Genomic DNA, 17,904 nt, shown 5'->3' on the forward strand with positions numbered 1-17,904 from the left:
CAACGTTGATCCCATGTGCTTGGAGAATCCCAAGGTGGAAGATGTGGTGTTCGTCCTTCCCACCTATCAGCTCCACCAACCACTCTGACCTATCACCATCACCCTCCACCTTCATCTACCTCTCACATTCTCAGCTACCTTGCCCCAGTCCCATCCCCCGTTCCCATTTATCTCTCAGCCCCCTTGGGACCTCTCCTCCCCACTCCTCCACCCCACATTCCCGATGAAGGGTTTATGCCCAAAACGTTGACTTTCCGGCTCCTCAGACGCTGCCTGATAGGCTGTGCTTTTTTAGTGCCACACCTTTAGCCTCCATGAGTATGACCGTTAGCCAGATTCCTACCGTCGGCATTACCTTCTTGTTTGTCTTTAATTCACTATGTCTTCTGTCACATGACCCACCTTATTATTTTCAAGCCCTCTCCATTACTGGAGTTACAGAACTCATCAGCTCACTGGCCCCAGCAATGTTCGGGTCAGTCCCTTCCTAATGTGTACACATCTCACCTTCTGCTGCTCATTCATCGGTCAAATTTAATCACCTTCTTCCAGTGCATCCCAAACAGCATCCCACTCTCATCGTCTTTAGTGGTGTGAAGATTCTCAATGTGAACTGTGAGGTAGAGGGGACCCTCAGTGGGAGGGAGAGGGGGTCACTCTGTGGGAGGGAGAGGGGGTCACTCAGTGGGAGGGAGAGCGGGTCACTCAGTGGGAGGGAGAGGGGGTCACTCAGTGGGAGGGAGAGGGGGTCACTCAGTGGGAGGGAGAGCGGGTCACTCAGTGGGAGGGAGAGGGGGTCACTCAGTGGGAGGGAGAGGGGGTCACTCAGTGGGAGGGAGAGGGGGTCACTCTGTGGGAGGGAGAGGGGGTCACTCAGTGGGAGGGAGAGCGGGTCACTCAGTGGGAGGGAGAGGGGGTCACTCAGTGGGAGGGAGAGGGGGTCACTCAGTGGGAGGGAGAGGAGGTCACTCAGTGGGAGGGAGAGGGGGTCACTCAGTGGGAGGGAGAGGGGGTCACTCAGTGGGAGGGAGAGGGGGTCACTCAGTGGGAGGGAGAGGGGGTCACTCAGTGGGAGGGAGAGGAGGTCACTCAGTGGGAGGGAGAGGGGGTCACTCAGTGGGAGGGAGAGGGGGTCACTCAGTGGGAGGGAGAGGGGGTCACTCAGTGGGAGGGAGAGGGGTCACTCAGTGGGAGGGAGAGGAGGTCACTCAATGGGAGGGAGAGGGGGTCACTCAGTGGGAGAGAGAGGGGGTCACTCAGTGGGAGAGAGAGGAGGTCACTCAGTGGGAGGGAGAGGGGGTCACTCAGTGGGAGGGAGAGGGGGGATCACTCTGTGGGAGGGAGAGGAGGTCACTCAGTGGGAGGGAGAGGGGGTCACTCAGTGGGAGGGAGAGGGACCCTCAGTGGGAGGGAGAGGGGGTCACTCAGTGGGAGGGAGAGGGGGTCACTCAGTGGGAGGGAGTGGGGGTCACTCAGTGGGAGGGAGAGGGGGTCACTCAGTGGGAGGAAGAGGGGGTCACTCAGTGGGAGGTAGAGGGGTCACTCAGTGGGAGGGAGAGGGGACTCTCAAAGGGAGGGAGAGGGGGACGCTCAGTGGGAGATAGAGGGGGACTCTCAATGGGAGGGAGAGGGGGACGCTCAGTGGGAGGGAGAGGGGTCCGCTCAGTGGGAGGTAGAGGGGACGTTCAGTGTGTGGGCGAGGGGGGCCCTCAGTGTGAGGGAGAGGGGGCCCTCAGTGTGAGGGAGAGGGGGCCCTCAGTGGAGGGAGAGGGGGTCACTCAGTGGAGGGAGAGGGGGTCACTCAGTGGGAGGGAGAGGGGATCATTCAGTGGGAGGGAGAGAGCGTCAGTGGGAGGGAGAGGGTGTCACTCAGTGGGAGGGAGAGGGGGTCACTCAGTGGAGGGAGAGGGGAATGCTCAGTGGGAGGGAGAGGGGGACGCTCAGTATGAGGGAGAGGGGGCCGGTCAGTATGAGGGAGAGAGAGACTCTCAGCAGGAGGTAGAGGGGGACGCTCAATGGGAGGAAGAGGGGGACGCTCAGTGGGAGATAGAGGAGGACTCTCAATGGGAGGGAGAGGGGGACGCTCAGTGGGAGGGAGAGGGGGTCACTCAGTGGGAGGGAGAGAGGGTCACTCAGTGGGAGGGAGAGGGGGTCACTCAGTGGGAGGGAGAGGGGGTCACTCAGTGGGAGGGAGAGAGTGTCACTCAGTGGGAGGGAGAGGGTGTCACTCAGTGGGAGGGAGAGGGGTCACTCAGTGGGAGGGAGAGAGTGTCACTCAATGGGAGGGAGAGGGGGTCACTCAGTGGGAGGGAGAGGGGGTCACTCAGTGGGAGGGAGAGGGGTCACTCAGTGGGAGAGAGAGGGGTCACTCAGTGGGAGGGAGAGAGTGTCACTCAGTGGGAGCGAGAGGGGGTCATTCAGTGGGAGGGAGAGGGGGTCACTCAGTGGGAGGGAGAGGGCAACCCTCATGTGAGGGAGAGGAGGTCATTCAGTGTGAGGGAGATGGGGCCCTCAGTGGGAGGGAGAGGGGGACGCTCAGTGGGAGGTAGAGGGGGATGCTCCGTGTGAGGGAGAGAGGGTTACTCAGTGAGAGGGAGAGGGGGTCACTCAGTGGGAGGGAGAGGGGGTCACTCAGTGGGAGGGAGAGAGTGTCACTCAGTGGGAGGGAGAGGGGGTCACTCAGTGGGAGGGAGAGGGGGTCACTCAGTGGGAGGGAGAGGGGTCACTCAGTGGGAGAGAGAGGGGTCACTCAGTGGGAGGGAGAGAGTGTCACTCAGTGGGAGCGAGAGGGGGTCATTCAGTGGGAGGGAGAGGGGGTCACTCAGTGGGAGGGAGAGGGCAACCCTCATGTGAGGGAGAGGAGGTCATTCAGTGTGAGGGAGATGGGGCCCTCAGTGGGAGGGAGAGGGGGACGCTCAGTGGGAGGTAGAGGGGGATGCTCCGTGTGAGGGAGAGAGGGTCACTCAGTGGGAGGGAGAGGGGGTCACTCAGTGGGAGGGAGAGGGGGTCACTCAGTGGGAGGGAGAGGGGGTCACTCTGTGGGAGGGAGAGGGGGTCACTCAGTGGGAGGGAGAGGGGGTCACTCAGTGGGAGGGAGAGGGGGTCACTCAGTGGGAGGGAGAGGAGGTCACTCAGTGGGAGGGAGAGGGGGTCACTCAGTGGGAGGGATAGGGGGTCACTCAGTGGGAGGGAGAGGGGGTCACTCAGTGGGAGGGAGAGGGGGTCACTCAGTGGGAGGGAGAGGAGGTCACTCAGTGGGAGGGAGAGGGGGTCACTCAGTGGGAGGGAGAGGGGGTCACTCAGTGGGAGGGAGAGGGGGTCACTCAGTGGGAGGGAGAGGAGGTCACTCAATGGGAGGGAGAGGGGGTCACTCAGTGGGAGGGAGAGGGGGTCACTCAGTGGGAGGGAGAGGGGGTCACTCAGTGGGAGGGAGAGAGTGTCACTCAGTGGGAGGGAGAGGGGGTCACTCAGTGGGAGGGAGAGGGGGTCACTCAGTGGGAGGGAGAGGGGTCACTCAGTGGGAGAGAGAGGGGTCACTCAGTGGGAGGGAGAGAGTGTCACTCAGTGGGAGCGAGAGGGGGTCATTCAGTGGGAGGGAGAGGGGGTCACTCAGTGGGAGGGAGAGGGCAACCCTCATGTGAGGGAGAGGAGGTCATTCAGTGTGAGGGAGATGGGGCCCTCAGTGGGAGGGAGAGGGGGACGCTCAGTGGGAGGTAGAGGGGGATGCTCCGTGTGAGGGAGAGAGGGTCACTCAGTGGGAGGGAGAGGGGGTCACTCAGTGGGAGGGAGAGGGGGTCACTCAGTGGGAGGGAGAGGGGGTCACTCTGTGGGAGGGAGAGGGGGTCACTCAGTGGGAGGGAGAGGGGGTCACTCAGTGGGAGGGAGAGGGGGTCACTCAGTGGGAGGGAGAGGAGGTCACTCAGTGGGAGGGAGAGGGGGTCACTCAGTGGGAGGGATAGGGGGTCACTCAGTGGGAGGGAGAGGGGGTCACTCAGTGGGAGGGAGAGGGGGTCACTCAGTGGGAGGGAGAGGAGGTCACTCAGTGGGAGGGAGAGGGGGTCACTCAGTGGGAGGGAGAGGGGGTCACTCAGTGGGAGGGAGAGGGGGTCACTCAGTGGGAGGGAGAGGAGGTCACTCAATGGGAGGGAGAGGGGGTCACTCAGTGGGAGGGAGAGGGGGTCACTCAGTGGGAGGGAGAGGGACCCTCAGTGGGAGGGAGAGGGGGTCACTCAGTGGGAGGGAGAGGGGGTCACTCAGTGGGAGGGAGTGGGGGTCACTCAGTGGGAGGGAGAGGGGGTCACTCAGTGGGAGGAAGAGGGGGTCACTCAGTGGGAGGTAGAGGGGTCACTCAGTGGGAGGGAGAGGGGACTCTCAAAGGGAGGGAGAGGGGGACGCTCAGTGGGAGATAGAGGGGGACTCTCAATGGGAGGGAGAGGGGGACGCTCAGTGGGAGGGAGAGGGGTCCGCTCAGTGGGAGGTAGAGGGGACGTTCAGTGTGTGGGCGAGGGGGGCCCTCAGTGTGAGGGAGAGGGGGCCCTCAGTGTGAGGGAGAGGGGGCCCTCAGTGGAGGGAGAGGGGGTCACTCAGTGGAGGGAGAGGGGGTCACTCAGTGGGAGGGAGAGGGGATCATTCAGTGGGAGGGAGAGAGCGTCAGTGGGAGGGAGAGGGTGTCACTCAGTGGGAGGGAGAGGGGGTCACTCAGTGGAGGGAGAGGGGAATGCTCAGTGGGAGGGAGAGGGGGACGCTCAGTATGAGGGAGAGGGGGCCGGTCAGTATGAGGGAGAGAGAGACTCTCAGCAGGAGGTAGAGGGGGACGCTCAATGGGAGGAAGAGGGGGACGCTCAGTGGGAGATAGAGGAGGACTCTCAATGGGAGGGAGAGGGGGACGCTCAGTGGGAGGGAGAGGGGGTCACTCAGTGGGAGGGAGAGAGGGTCACTCAGTGGGAGGGAGAGGGGGTCACTCAGTGGGAGGGAGAGGGGGTCACTCAGTGGGAGGGAGAGAGTGTCACTCAGTGGGAGGGAGAGGGTGTCACTCAGTGGGAGGGAGAGGGGTCACTCAGTGGGAGGGAGAGAGTGTCACTCAGTGGGAGGGAGAGGGGGTCACTCAGTGGGAGGGAGAGGGGGTCACTCAGTGGGAGGGAGAGGGGTCACTCAGTGGGAGAGAGAGGGGTCACTCAGTGGGAGGGAGAGAGTGTCACTCAGTGGGAGCGAGAGGGGGTCATTCAGTGGGAGGGAGAGGGGGTCACTCAGTGGGAGGGAGAGGGCAACCCTCATGTGAGGGAGAGGAGGTCATTCAGTGTGAGGGAGATGGGGCCCTCAGTGGGAGGGAGAGGGGGACGCTCAGTGGGAGGTAGAGGGGGATGCTCCGTGTGAGGGAGAGAGGGTTACTCAGTGAGAGGGAGAGGGGGTCACTCAGTGGGAGGGAGAGGGGGTCACTCAGTGGGAGGGAGAGAGGGTCACTCAGTGAGAGGGAGAGGGGGTCACTCAGTGGGAGGGAGAGGGGTCACTCAGTGGGAGGGAGAGAGTGTCACTCAGTGGGAGGGAGAGGGGGTCACTCAGTGGGAGGGAGAGGGGGTCACTCAGTGGGAGGGAGAGGGGTCACTCAGTGGGAGAGAGAGGGGTCACTCAGTGGGAGGGAGAGAGTGTCACTCAGTGGGAGCGAGAGGGGGTCATTCAGTGGGAGGGAGAGGGGGTCACTCAGTGGGAGGGAGAGGGCAACCCTCATGTGAGGGAGAGGAGGTCATTCAGTGTGAGGGAGATGGGGCCCTCAGTGGGAGGGAGAGGGGGACGCTCAGTGGGAGGTAGAGGGGGATGCTCCGTGTGAGGGAGAGAGGGTCACTCAGTGGGAGGGAGAGGGGGTCACTCAGTGGGAGGGAGAGGGGGTCACTCAGTGGGAGGGAGAGGGGGTCACTCTGTGGGAGGGAGAGGGGGTCACTCAGTGGGAGGGAGAGGGGGTCACTCAGTGGGAGGGAGAGGGGGTCACTCAGTGGGAGGGAGAGGAGGTCACTCAGTGGGAGGGAGAGGGGGTCACTCAGTGGGAGGGATAGGGGGTCACTCAGTGGGAGGGAGAGGGGGTCACTCAGTGGGAGGGAGAGGGGGTCACTCAGTGGGAGGGAGAGGAGGTCACTCAGTGGGAGGGAGAGGGGGTCACTCAGTGGGAGGGAGAGGGGGTCACTCAGTGGGAGGGAGAGGGGGTCACTCAGTGGGAGGGAGAGGAGGTCACTCAATGGGAGGGAGAGGGGGTCACTCAGTGGGAGGGAGAGACTGTCACTCAGTGGGAGGGAGAGAGGGTCACTCAGTGGGAGGGAGAGGGGGTCACTCAGTGGGAGGGAGAGAGCGTCACTCAGTGGGAGGGAGAGGGTGTCACTCAGTGGGAGGGAGAGGGGTCACTCAGTGGGAGGGAGAGGGTGTCACTCAGTGGGAGGGAGAAAGTATCACTCAGTGGGAGGGAGAGGGGGTCACTCAGTGGGAGGGAGAGGGGTCACTCAGTGGGAGAGAGAGAGAGGGGCTCACTCAGTGGGAGAGAGAGAGGGGCTCACTCAGTGGGAGGGAGAGGGGGATGCTCAGTGTGAGGGAGAGGGGGTCACTCAGTGGAAGGAGAGGGGGTCACTCAGTGGGAGGGAGAGGCGGGTCACTCTGTGGGAGGGAGAGGGGGACGCTCAGTGGGAGGGAGGGGGGTCACTCAGTGGGAGGAAGAGGGGGATTCTCTGTGGGAGTGAGAGGGGGATGCTCCGTGTGAGGGAGAGGAATACCCTCAGCAGGAGGTAGAGGGGACACTCAGTGTGAGGGAGGGGGCCCTCAGTGTGAGGGAGAGAGGGTCACTCAGTGTGAGGGAGAGGGAGTCACTCAGTGTCAGGTAGAGGGGACACTCAGTGGGAGGGAGAAGGGGTCTCTCAATGGGATGGAGAAGGGGTCACTCAGTGGGAGAGAGAGAGGCGGTCACTCAGTGGGAGGGAGAGGGGGACGCTCAGTGTGAGGGAGAGGGGGGTCACTTAGTGGGAGGAAGAGGGGAATTCTCAGTGGGAGTGAGAGGGATACCCTCAGCAGGAGGTAGAGGGGATACTCAGTGTGAGGGGGAGGGGGCCCTCAGTGTGAGGGAGAGAGAGGGTCACTCAGTGAGAGGGAGACGGGGACGCTCAGTGTGAGGGAGAGGGGGTCACTCAGTGTGAGGTAGAGGAGACACTCAGTGTGAGGGAGAGGGGGTGACTCAGTGGGAGGTAGAGGGGACACAGTGTGAGGGAGAGGGGGTCACAGTGGGAGAGAGAGGGGGCCCTCAGTATGAGAGAGAGGGGGTCACTCAGTGTGAGGAAGAGGGGGTCACTCAGTGGGAGGGAGAGGGGGTCACTCAGTGGGAGGGAGAGAGTGTCACTCAGTGGGAGGGAGAGAGGGTCACTCAGTGGGAGGGAGAGGGGGTCACTCAGTGGGAGGGAGAGAGTGTCACTCAGTGGGAGGGAGAGGGTGTCACTCAGTGGGAGGGAGAGGGGTCACTCAGTGGGAGGGAGAGAGTGTCACTCAGTGTGAGGGAGAGGGGGTCACTTAGTGTGAGTGAGAGGGGGTCATTCAGTGGGAGGGAGAGGGGTCACTCAATGGGAGGGAGAGGGGAACCCTCAGTGTGAGGGAGAGGAGGTCATTCAGTGTGAGGGAGATGGGGCCCTCAGTGGGAGGGAGAGGGGGTCACTCAGTGGGAGGGTGAGGGGGGTCACTCAGTGGGAGAGAGAGGGGGTCACTCAATGGGAAGTAGAGGGGGATGCTCCGTGTGAGGGAGAGGGGGTCACTCAGTGTGAGGGAGAGGGGGTCACTCAGTGTGAGGGAGAGAGGGTCACTCAGTGGGAGGGAGAGGGGGATCTCAATGTGAACAGTGAGGGAATGGGGAGCCCTCAGTGTGAACTGTGAGGGAATGGGGGAGATGGGGAGTGACGTGAGAGAGCAGGGTGGGGTAGCCTGGGAGTAAAGGCATGTGGTGGACAGGGAGCTGGGTCTGTAACACAGCTGGAGCTCCCCACTGGCCACCACCTCTTTGAGTTGGCTAACCTGATATTTCAGCTCATGATCCAGCCCAGGAAGCTGACACCAGTTTGGGAACCCTTCCCCATTCTAAAGTCTTACGTTACTGTTTCTGCTTTTGTTTTTAAACTTTGCTGCTCCTAACACACAAACCGAACCTCCTCCCTGTGCTGTTGGTAACTACATGAACTATGATTCCCCCTCACACTCCACCCCGTCACACTGTACGGTCCTCTCCTGCCCTCTGGAGATGTCCTGAAACCTCCCACTGAGAGAAGGCCACACAATCGTTGTGGATTCTCACTCTTTGCTGCAGTGAGCTGTGTGTCTATTCTCCATGTCTCTGTTATTCCCAGTACCACAATATTCCAATTACTCCCACATGCAAATCAATAGCTTCCTGTATCCCAGAACAACAGGCAATTTCCTCCTCCAGCTGTTCCAGCTGGCCGAACCCTGAAACTGGAAGGAGCAAGGTTCCCCCCCCCCCCCCCCCCCCCACCCCCCACTTCCACCTCTTCAGTCCCCTTACCCTCAGGATTACTCTCAGTCAGACCTCCTCCTCCCTGATCACTGACTTAGGCAGTCAGTCCAATCCTAAAGAGTGTGGCTGCCTGTGCAACACTGGCTGGATAACCTACTCCCTCTGTGGCCCAGTGTGTGTACAGCTCAAGCTAAGTCTGAGTCAAAGCTCCTTGTAGCAGAGGCAGAAACTGGGCAGATGGAAGCTACGGTCGCTCTCCATCGCGGGAAAAACCCTAGTCATCAGGTGTGAGGCAATGTCATTGCTGTTATACGTGGCACAGGTCTGGCCTATTCCCAGGACCTGTGCCGCTGCAGTCACCCGGGCCATCTTCCAGTTTATATGGAGGTCAAAGATGGACCGGGTCCGAAGGGACTCACTGTACAAAGATCTGGGCAATGGGGGAAAAAATACACCCAATGCCTCCCTCACCCTGATGGCCACCTTTGTGTGTGGCTGCATCAAGCTGTGCGTGGATCCCCGGTACGCAAACACCAAGTGTCACTACGTACTGAGGTTCTACCTGTCCCCGGTGTTGCGAAGGATGGGCCTGGTCTCGCTGCTGCGGAACGCTCCGAGTAGTTGGACCGTTCCGTATCACCTGTCCTTCGTGGAGAAGTTTATGAAGAAAAACACCTTTTGACCACAAGTCCATCAGGAAGTGGTCAGCATGTAGTGTCCTTGAGACCCTTCGGGAAAAGCAGAGGGCGGATCCTGTCGAGCGGTTCCCTGAGCAGACTGTCAAAGCCATTTGGCAGAATGCCTCATCGCCAGAACTTTCCAACAAGCACCAAGACATGGCTTGGCTGGTGGTGAGAAGGGCTCTGCCTGTGAGATCCTTTATGCACGCCTGGACTCTCTGCCGCACCGCACGCTGCCCTCGAAGCGGCTGCGGGGGGGATGAGACTGTCACACACCTCCTTCTGGAATGTGCCTATGCAGAAGAAGTCTGGAGAGGAATGCAGTGGTGTTTGTCGAGGTTCGTCCCGAGCAGCGCCGTCGCGGGACTCCGTGCTCTACGGCCTGTTCCCCGGGACGCACACCGAGACGAACATCAACTGTGCCTGGAGGATCATCAACTCGGTGAAGGACGCTCTCTGGGTGGTCCGAAACCTGCTGATCTTCCAGCTGAAGGAGTTGACCCCGACTGAGTGTTGCAGACTGGCACATTCCATGGTCCAGGACTACGTGTTGAGGGACGCGCTGAAGCTTGGGGCAGCTGCCGCCAAGGCGCGGTGGGGAAAGACCACTGTATAACATCCGCCTGACGAAGAAGAACAGGGGGCCCGCGCAGTCATTTGGGCTCTGCTGACACCTCAGCTAATCATATGGGCATATGATCAAAAAATGTACAGACCTGTATAAAAATGATAAATTCTGATCTCTGTATGTACATGTTTACATATGTATGGCATGACCAACTGTAAAGTATATTTTTGAAATAAAAAACAAGCTCCTTGTAGCCAGATACTTGTCTGATCCAAACAACTTGAGGCCCTGTAGGAGTCTGCAGAGAGAATCGAGTCATTTCCAAAGTAAACAAGCTGAGGACTGTCTGCTGACATTGCAGAAACAGGAAGGAGGCGGGTCCACATTGCTGAGGGCTTTGTCGGAGGTCTGCAATTAGGGAGAGTTATATTTTAAATGTTGGGAGTGAGCACATTTTTCTCGTCGTCGCAAGAGTCGTGTTTACTTCGTGCAGCACAGATAGGCAGAGAAGAACAAAAATTTAAAGATTATCTGAGCTGACAATATCAGCAGGTGCTGGGAGAGGCTGAGGTAGCGATGACCAGAACAAAGTACAGAGTTCAGATTTTCAGTGTGCAGTCTTTCTCTGCACTGCTGCAGTCAGCTGCCTTCAGGCTGTGAGAGTGGCAGTGTGTCACAGCCTGGAATCAGAGTCAAGCATGGCCTACAGTCAACATGGGCATGACCAACTCTTTGCCCTCTTTATTGCCCTGATGTATCCTGTGCTGCTGGTGAAATGCCACCCCCAGTGCCTGGATTTTAAACCCCCGTTCCGGCCACAGAACGGCCTGTCATTCTGTACCATGTACAGTCAGTTCGGTTGCTGTGACTCCACCAAAGACCAGGAAATCATGAACCGCTTCTACAGCATCGTGGATAGTTTTGACTACTCTCTGTACGCCACATGTGCTGCCTACATCCAGGATATGCTGTGTGCGGTAAGTGACTTTAACTGGATGTTACTAATCCATAATGGTTTTCGCCTTGCGTCGAGACATCATACTGTCTGCTAACTCCTGCTGCATCTCCAGATTTCTCTTTTCTAGTGTTTTCATGGGCACTCTCCCACCTTCCTCCCTCCACAATCCAAACCTCAGTCAATTTTGCACTGCCCCTCTCCAATCCAGCAGTAAGACCCGCTCACCCATATCCCCTGTCTTCATTGACATACACTATCTCCTGATCCAGCGATGTCTCAACTTTGAAAATCCAGTCCTGCTCTTGACCTTCTCAAAGAATTCTAGTTAATTTGCTCAGCATGATTCCCCATTTGTGCAGCCACACCAACTCTGCTTATAGTTATCAGTGGTCTACTCTTGTATCCTTTAAGATAACTTTTAACATTCTATAGTCCATAGCTCCCTGAAGGTGGCCACTCAATTAGATAGCATGGTAAAGAAGATTCATGGCATGCTTGCCTTTATTGATCAGGAATTGAGCTCTAGAGAGAGGGTGAATAGACTGGGGCTATTTTCCCTGGAGTGTTGGAGGCTGAGGGGGTGATCTTATAGAGGTTTGTAAAATCACGAGGGGCATGGATAGAGTAAGTAGACAAGGTCTTTTCCCAAGGGTTGGGGAGTCCAAACTAGAGGGCATAGGTTTAAGGTGAAAGGGGAAATCTTAAAAAGGACCTACAGGGACAACCTTTTCACACAGAGGATGGTACGTGTATGGAATGAGCTGCCAGAGGAAGTAGTGGAGGCTGGTACAATGACAGCATTTAAAAGGCATCCGGATGGGTATATGAATAGGAAGGGTTTAGAGGGATATGGGCCAAGCGCTGACAAATGGGACTAGATTAGTTTCGGATACCGGATATCTGGTCAGCATGGATCGAAGGGTCTGTTTCTGTGCTGTACATCTCCAGGACTCAAAGAATGAGAAAGGAACTACCTTTGGAAGAGTTTTAGCAATCTGAATAAGTAATTTTGTTTTCATGTCTAGAACAAACAACTTTTGCAATTCTGGACAAGGGTTGTTGTAAAATCTTAAAATCAATATCAGAGAGAATTCCACAGTTGTAAAACAAGTCCCTGCAAATCTGAACTCCACGAAACAAGCCTGATAAAGTGATTTACAATCTCTAATCGGTACAATGATATGCTGCTCCCATTGAGGTGGAATATGGTTTGTTGACTGAATAATTAAATATTAAACAGCACGTGCTGTCATGACTAGTCATTTCTAGTCTTTTGGTTCTGATTTCTGCTATCTGCAGTTCTTTGGTTCTTTTATATCTAACTCGTGATTCCCACTCACAGATTGGGAAACGACATGTAAGGGTGGATTTCCATGATTCACTTCACAGTGTGACAGTGAGAAATAGCACAATCAATTTAATAATGGATGGACTGGTGGAGGCAAAAAGGTTTGGTGTTAATTGCATGCTGAAAATTGAGAATTGTAGGGGAGCTCTCACCGGATGGTTAAATTAAGATTGTCAATGACCTTCTCCATCTGTAATTGCACGGTGACAACACATTCATTTTCCTGACAATTAACCCTCATCATTTCAATGTTGATGTTTAGCTAAACTCCTACCTGCTCTTCAGGGGAACTCCTTCAGGGCAGCCTGCAGTTTATGTTGACTATAGATCGTAACATCTTGGAGCACAATTAGGCCATTCAGCCCATCAAGTCTGCTCCACTATTCGATCATGGCTGATGTGTTCCTCAACCCCATTCTCCAGCTTTCTCCTGGTAACCCTTGATCCCTTCCCAGTCAGGAACATATCTATCTCAGTCTTAAAGTCACTCAGTGATTTGGCCCCCACAGCCCTCCGCACCAATGATTGCCAAAATTCCCCACCCTCTGGCTGAAGAGATTCCTCCTTGTCTCAACTCTAAAGGGTCAGCCCTTCACTCTGAGGCTATGCCCTCGGGTCCTAGTCTCTCCTGCTTGTGGAAACATCTTCTCTAAGTCCACTGATGAAGGGCTTATGCCCGAAACATCGATTCTCCTGCTCCTCAGATGCTGCCTGACCTGCTGTGCTTTTCCACTCTCAACTCTGATCTCCAGCATCTGCAATCCTCACTTTCTCCACATCCACTCTATCCAGGCCTCACAGTATTCTGTAAGCTTCAGTCAGATCTTTCCCTCATCTTGACAAACTCCATCAAGTACAGACCCAGAGTCCTCAGCCGCTCCACGTATGACAAGCCCTACATACCGGGGATTATTCTTGTAAACCCCTGTGGACTCCCTCCAATACCACCATATCCTTCCTTAAATACTGGGTCTGAAACTGCTCAAAATATGCCAAATGTGGACTGACCAGAACCTTATAAAGACTCATTGATGAGGCCACACTTGGAGTACTGTGTTTAGTTTTTCACCTTACTATAGGAAGGATGTTATTAAACTGGAAAGAGTGCAGAAGAAATTTACAAGGATTTTGCCAGGACTCAAGGGACTGAGTTATAGGGAGAGGTTGGACAAGCTAGGACTTTTTTCTTTAGAGTGTAGAAGACTGAGGGGGTGCACCCCATTCCTGAAGAAGGGCTTATGCCCGAAACGTCGATTCTCCTGTTCCCTGGATGCTGCCTGACCTGCTGCGCTTTTCCAGCAACACATTTTCAGCTCTGCACTCCATAGAGGTGTATAAGATAATGAGATGCATGGATAGGGTTAATGCACTCAGTCTTTTTCCCAGGGTTGGGGAAGCGAGGACGAGAGGATATCAGTTTAAGGTTAGAGGGGAAAGAATAAAAGGGGCAACTTTTTTACACAGAGGGTGGTACGCATATGGAATGAGCTGCCAATGGAAGTGATTGAGGTGGGTACAATAACAATATTTAAAAGGCATTTGGGTAAATACATGGATAGGAAAGGAGTAGAAGGATATGGACCAAGTGCAGGGAAATGGAGTTAGTGTGAATGGACATTTTGTTCGGCATGGACCAGTTTGGGCCAAACGGTCTGTCTCTGTACTGTAGGACTCTATGACTCTGTGATATCTGCTCTTGTATTCTAGAACTCTTTAAATTAATCCCAACATTGCATTTACCTTCCTAACTGAACTGAACCTGCATGTTAACCTTAAGAGAATCCTAAACCTGGACCCCCAAGACCCTTTGTGTTTTAGAATTTTGAAGCCTTTCCCCATTTAGAAAATGATCTTTACCTGTATTCTTCATATCAAAGTGAATAACCTCATGCTTTCACGCATTTTATTCCACCTGCCATTTCTTTGCCCACTCTCTTAGCTTGACCAAGTCCTTCTGCAGTCTCCCCACTTCCTCAACATTGCCTGTCCCTCCAGCTATCTTTGTGCCACCTGCAAACTTAGCAACAATGTCCTCAGTTCCTTTGTCCTGTCCTAATGTGACTAGTTGTGGTTATAACTCTGCAGAGCTGCACTAAATACCACTTGCCATTGTGAAAAAGACCCCTTTATCCCCACTCTCTGCCTTCTGCCAGGCAGCCAATCCTCTGTCTATGGCAGTACTTTGCCTTGCATTTTCTTTTAGTTAAAAAATATACCTTATTCATAAATTATCTACAATTAAACAGAAGTTCAGTCTGGACTTTGCAGAAGGAACAGTGGAATTTTGACATTTGTCATTAGAGTTTCAATTCAGTGGCAATAACAAAAGACATTTTCTGAACAAGAAAGGAAAGGAATTACATTCTCACTAAGGCAACAAGGGTATCTGGCAACATAACAGACCCCCATTGTATTTTGGTAGAAAGACCTTAGATTTTAGCCTTTCCCCACTGCACCTTAGCGGCAGCTGCTCCAAGTTTTACTGTGTCCCTCAGCAAGTAATCCCTGACCTTGGAACGTGCCAGTCCACAACACCCGGTCAAGGAAGTGCTTACGTTCCAACATACAAAACTTATTTACAATTGCACATCTATAACTCCGTGTGTGTTCACTATATGGATATACACATCACACTGTGTGTAATTCCCTCTGTATACAACCCCACACATGACATACTGTGTGTAAAGCCCACTGTGCCAAATATACTGAGGTGTACTTAATAATACACAAAACAAATTTAGTCAATAATTGATTGGCACAGATTTTGTAGTCAGCAGCAAAGAACTAGCGTTGATTGTTTACCTGCCGAATGTTTATCAGAAGATTGTTTACCTGCAGATTGTTTACCTGCAGATTGTTTACCTGCTGAATGTTTACCTGCAGATTGTTTACCTGCTGAATGTTTACCTGCTGAATGTTTACCTGCTGATTGTTTACCTGCAGATTGTTTACCTGCTGAATGTTTACCTGCTGAATATTTACCTGCAGATTGTTTACCTGCAGATTGTTTACCTGCTGAATGTTTACCTGCTGATTGTTTACCTGCAGATTGTTTACCTGCTGAATGTTTACCTGCTGAATATTTACCTGCAGATTGTTTACCTGCTGATTGTTTACCTGCAGATTGTTTACCTGCTGAATGTTTACCTGCAGATTGTTTACCTGCAGATTGTTTACCTGCTGAATGTTTACCTGCTGAATATTTACCTGCAGATTGTTTACCTGCTGATTGTTTACCTGCTGATTGTTTACCTGCTGAATGTTTACCTGCTGAATATTTAGCTGCTGAATGTTTACCTGCTGAATGTTTACCTGCGGATTGTTTACCTGCTGAATGTTTAGCTGCTGAATGTTTACCTGCTGAATGTTTACCTGCAGATTGTTTACCTGCTGAATGTTTAGCTGCTGAATGTTTAGCTGCTGAATGTTTACCTGCTGGTTGTTTACCTGCTGAATGTTTACCTGCTGAATGTTTACCTGCTGAATGTTTAGCTGCTGAATGTTTACCTTCTGAATGTTTACCTGCAGATTGTTTACCTGCTGAATGTTTACCTGCTGAATGTTTAGCTGCTGAATGTTTAGCTGCTGAATGTTTACCTGCTGAATGTTTACCTGCGGAATGTTTAGCTGCAGATTGTTTACCTGCTGAATGTTTACCTGCGGAATGTTTACCTGCGGAATATTTAGCTGCTGAATGTTTACCTGCTGAATGTTTACCTGCTGAATGTTTACCTGCTGATGTTTACCTGCAGATTGTTTACCTGCTGAATGTTTACCTGCTGATGTTTACCTGCAGATTGTTTACCTGCTGAATGTTTACCTGCTGAATGTTTACCTGCTGATTGTTTATCTGCTGAATGTTTACCTGCGGAATATTTGGCTGCTGAATGTTTACCTGCTGATTGTTTACCTGCTGATGTTTACCTGCTGAATGTTTACCTGCTGAATGTTTACCTGCTGATTGTTTACCTGCTGAATGTTTACCTGCTGATGTTTACCTGCAGATTGTTTACCTGCTGATTGTTTACCTGCTGAATGTTTACCTGCTGATTGTTTACCTGCAGATTGTTTACCTGCTGAATGTTTACCTGCTGAATGTTTACCTGCTGATTGTTTACCTGCTGATGTTTACCTGCGGAATATTTGGCTGCTGAATGTTTACCTGCTGGTTGTTTACCTGCTGATTGTTTACCTGCAGATTGTTTACCTGCTGATTGTTTACCTGCTGATTGTTTACCTGCTGATGTTTACCTGCTGAATGTTTACCTGCTGAATGTTTACCTGCTGATTGTTTACCTGCTGAATGTTTACCTGCTGTTTGTTTATCTGCTCAATGTTTACCTGCGGAATATTTAGCTGCTGAATGTTTACCTGCTGAATGTTTACCTGCTGATGTTTACCTGCAGATTGTTTACCTGCTGAATGTTTACCTGCTGAATGTTTACCTGCTGATTGTTTACCTGCTGATTGTTTACCTGCTGAATGTTTACCTGCTGAATGTTTACCTGCTGATTGTTTACCTGCTGAATGTTTACCTGCTGATGTTTACCTGCTGATTGTTTACCTGCTGAATGTTTACCTGCTGAATGTTTACCTGCTGATTGTTTACCTGCTGAATGTTTACCTGCTGATGTTTACCTGCTGATTGTTTACCTGCTGATTGTTTACCTGCTGAATGTTTACCTGCTGTTTGTTTATCTGCTGAATGTTTACCTGCGGAATATTTGGCTGCTGAATGTTTACCTGCTGGTTGTTTACCTGCTGATTGTTTACCTGCTGATTGTTTACCTGCTGAATGTTTACCTGCTGATTGTTTACCTGCTGAATGTTTACCTGCTGATGTTTACCTGCTGTTTGTTTATCTGCTGAATGTTTACCTGCGGAATATTTGGCTGCTGAATGTTTACCTGCTGATTGTTTACCTGATGATTGTTTACCTGCTGAATGTTTACCTGCAGATTGTTTACCTGCAGATTGTTTACCTGCTGAATGTTTACCTGCTGATGTTTACCTGCTGTTTGTTTATCTGCTGAATGTTTACCTGCGGAATATTTGGCTGCTGAATGTTTACCTGCTGATTGTTTACCTGATGATTGTTTACCTGCTGAATGTTTACCTGCAGATTGTTTACCTGCTGAATGTTTACCTGCTGAATGTTTACCTGCTGATTGTTTACCTGCTGAATGTTTACCTGCTGAATGTTTACCTGCTGATTGTTTACCTGCTGAATGTTTACCTGCTGAATGTTTACCTGCTGAATGTTTACCTGCTGAATGTTTACCTGCTGATTGTTTACCTGCTGAATGTTTACCTGCTGTTTGTTTATCTGCAGATTGTTTACCTGCTGAATGTTTACCTGCTGAATGTTTACCTGCTGATTGTTTACCTGCTGAATGTTTACCTGCTGAATGTTTACCTGCTGAATGTTTACCTGCTGATTGTTTACCTGATGATTGTTTACCTGCTGAATGTTTACCTGCTGAATGTTTACCTGCTGATTGTTTACCTGCAGATTGTTTACCTTCTGAATATTTACCTGCTGAATGTTTACCTGCTGATTGTTTACCTGCAGATTGTTTACCTTCTGAATATTTACCTGCTGAATGTTTACCTGCTGAATGTTTAACTGCAGATTGTTTACCTGCTGATTGTTTACCTGCTGAATGTTTACCTGCTGAATGTTTACCTGCTGATTGTTTACCTGCAGATTGTTTACCTTCTGAATATTTACCTGCTGAATGTTTACCTGCTGTTTGTTTATCTGCAGATTGTTTACCTGCTGAATGTTTACCTGCTGATTGTTTACCTGCTGAATGTTTACCTGCTGAATGTTTACCTGCTGATTGTTTACCTGCTGAATGT

General features: G+C 52.6%; 1 protein-coding gene across 1 annotated transcript in view; it reads left to right on the forward strand.

Annotated features, from left to right (window-relative positions):
• Positions 1 to 10,115: 10,115 nt before the first annotated feature.
• The window catches only part of hhipl1 (HHIP-like 1), a 73,568-nt gene continuing 65,779 nt past the window's right edge, over positions 10,116 to 17,904 (forward strand). Inside the window, exon 1 of the mRNA XM_087989582.1 lies at positions 10,116 to 10,713. Coding sequence (XP_087845708.1) covers positions 10,435 to 10,713 — 279 coding nt within the window. The 5' untranslated portion in view covers positions 10,116 to 10,434. The remainder of the gene's footprint in view (positions 10,714 to 17,904) is intronic.

Source organism: Chiloscyllium plagiosum, unplaced genomic scaffold, assembly GCF_037043375.1.
Source record: "Chiloscyllium plagiosum isolate Xiang-an unplaced genomic scaffold, Cpla_swu_hap1 HiC_scaffold_8, whole genome shotgun sequence".
In the NCBI taxonomy this organism is placed as follows: Eukaryota; Metazoa; Chordata; class Chondrichthyes; order Orectolobiformes; family Hemiscylliidae; genus Chiloscyllium; species Chiloscyllium plagiosum.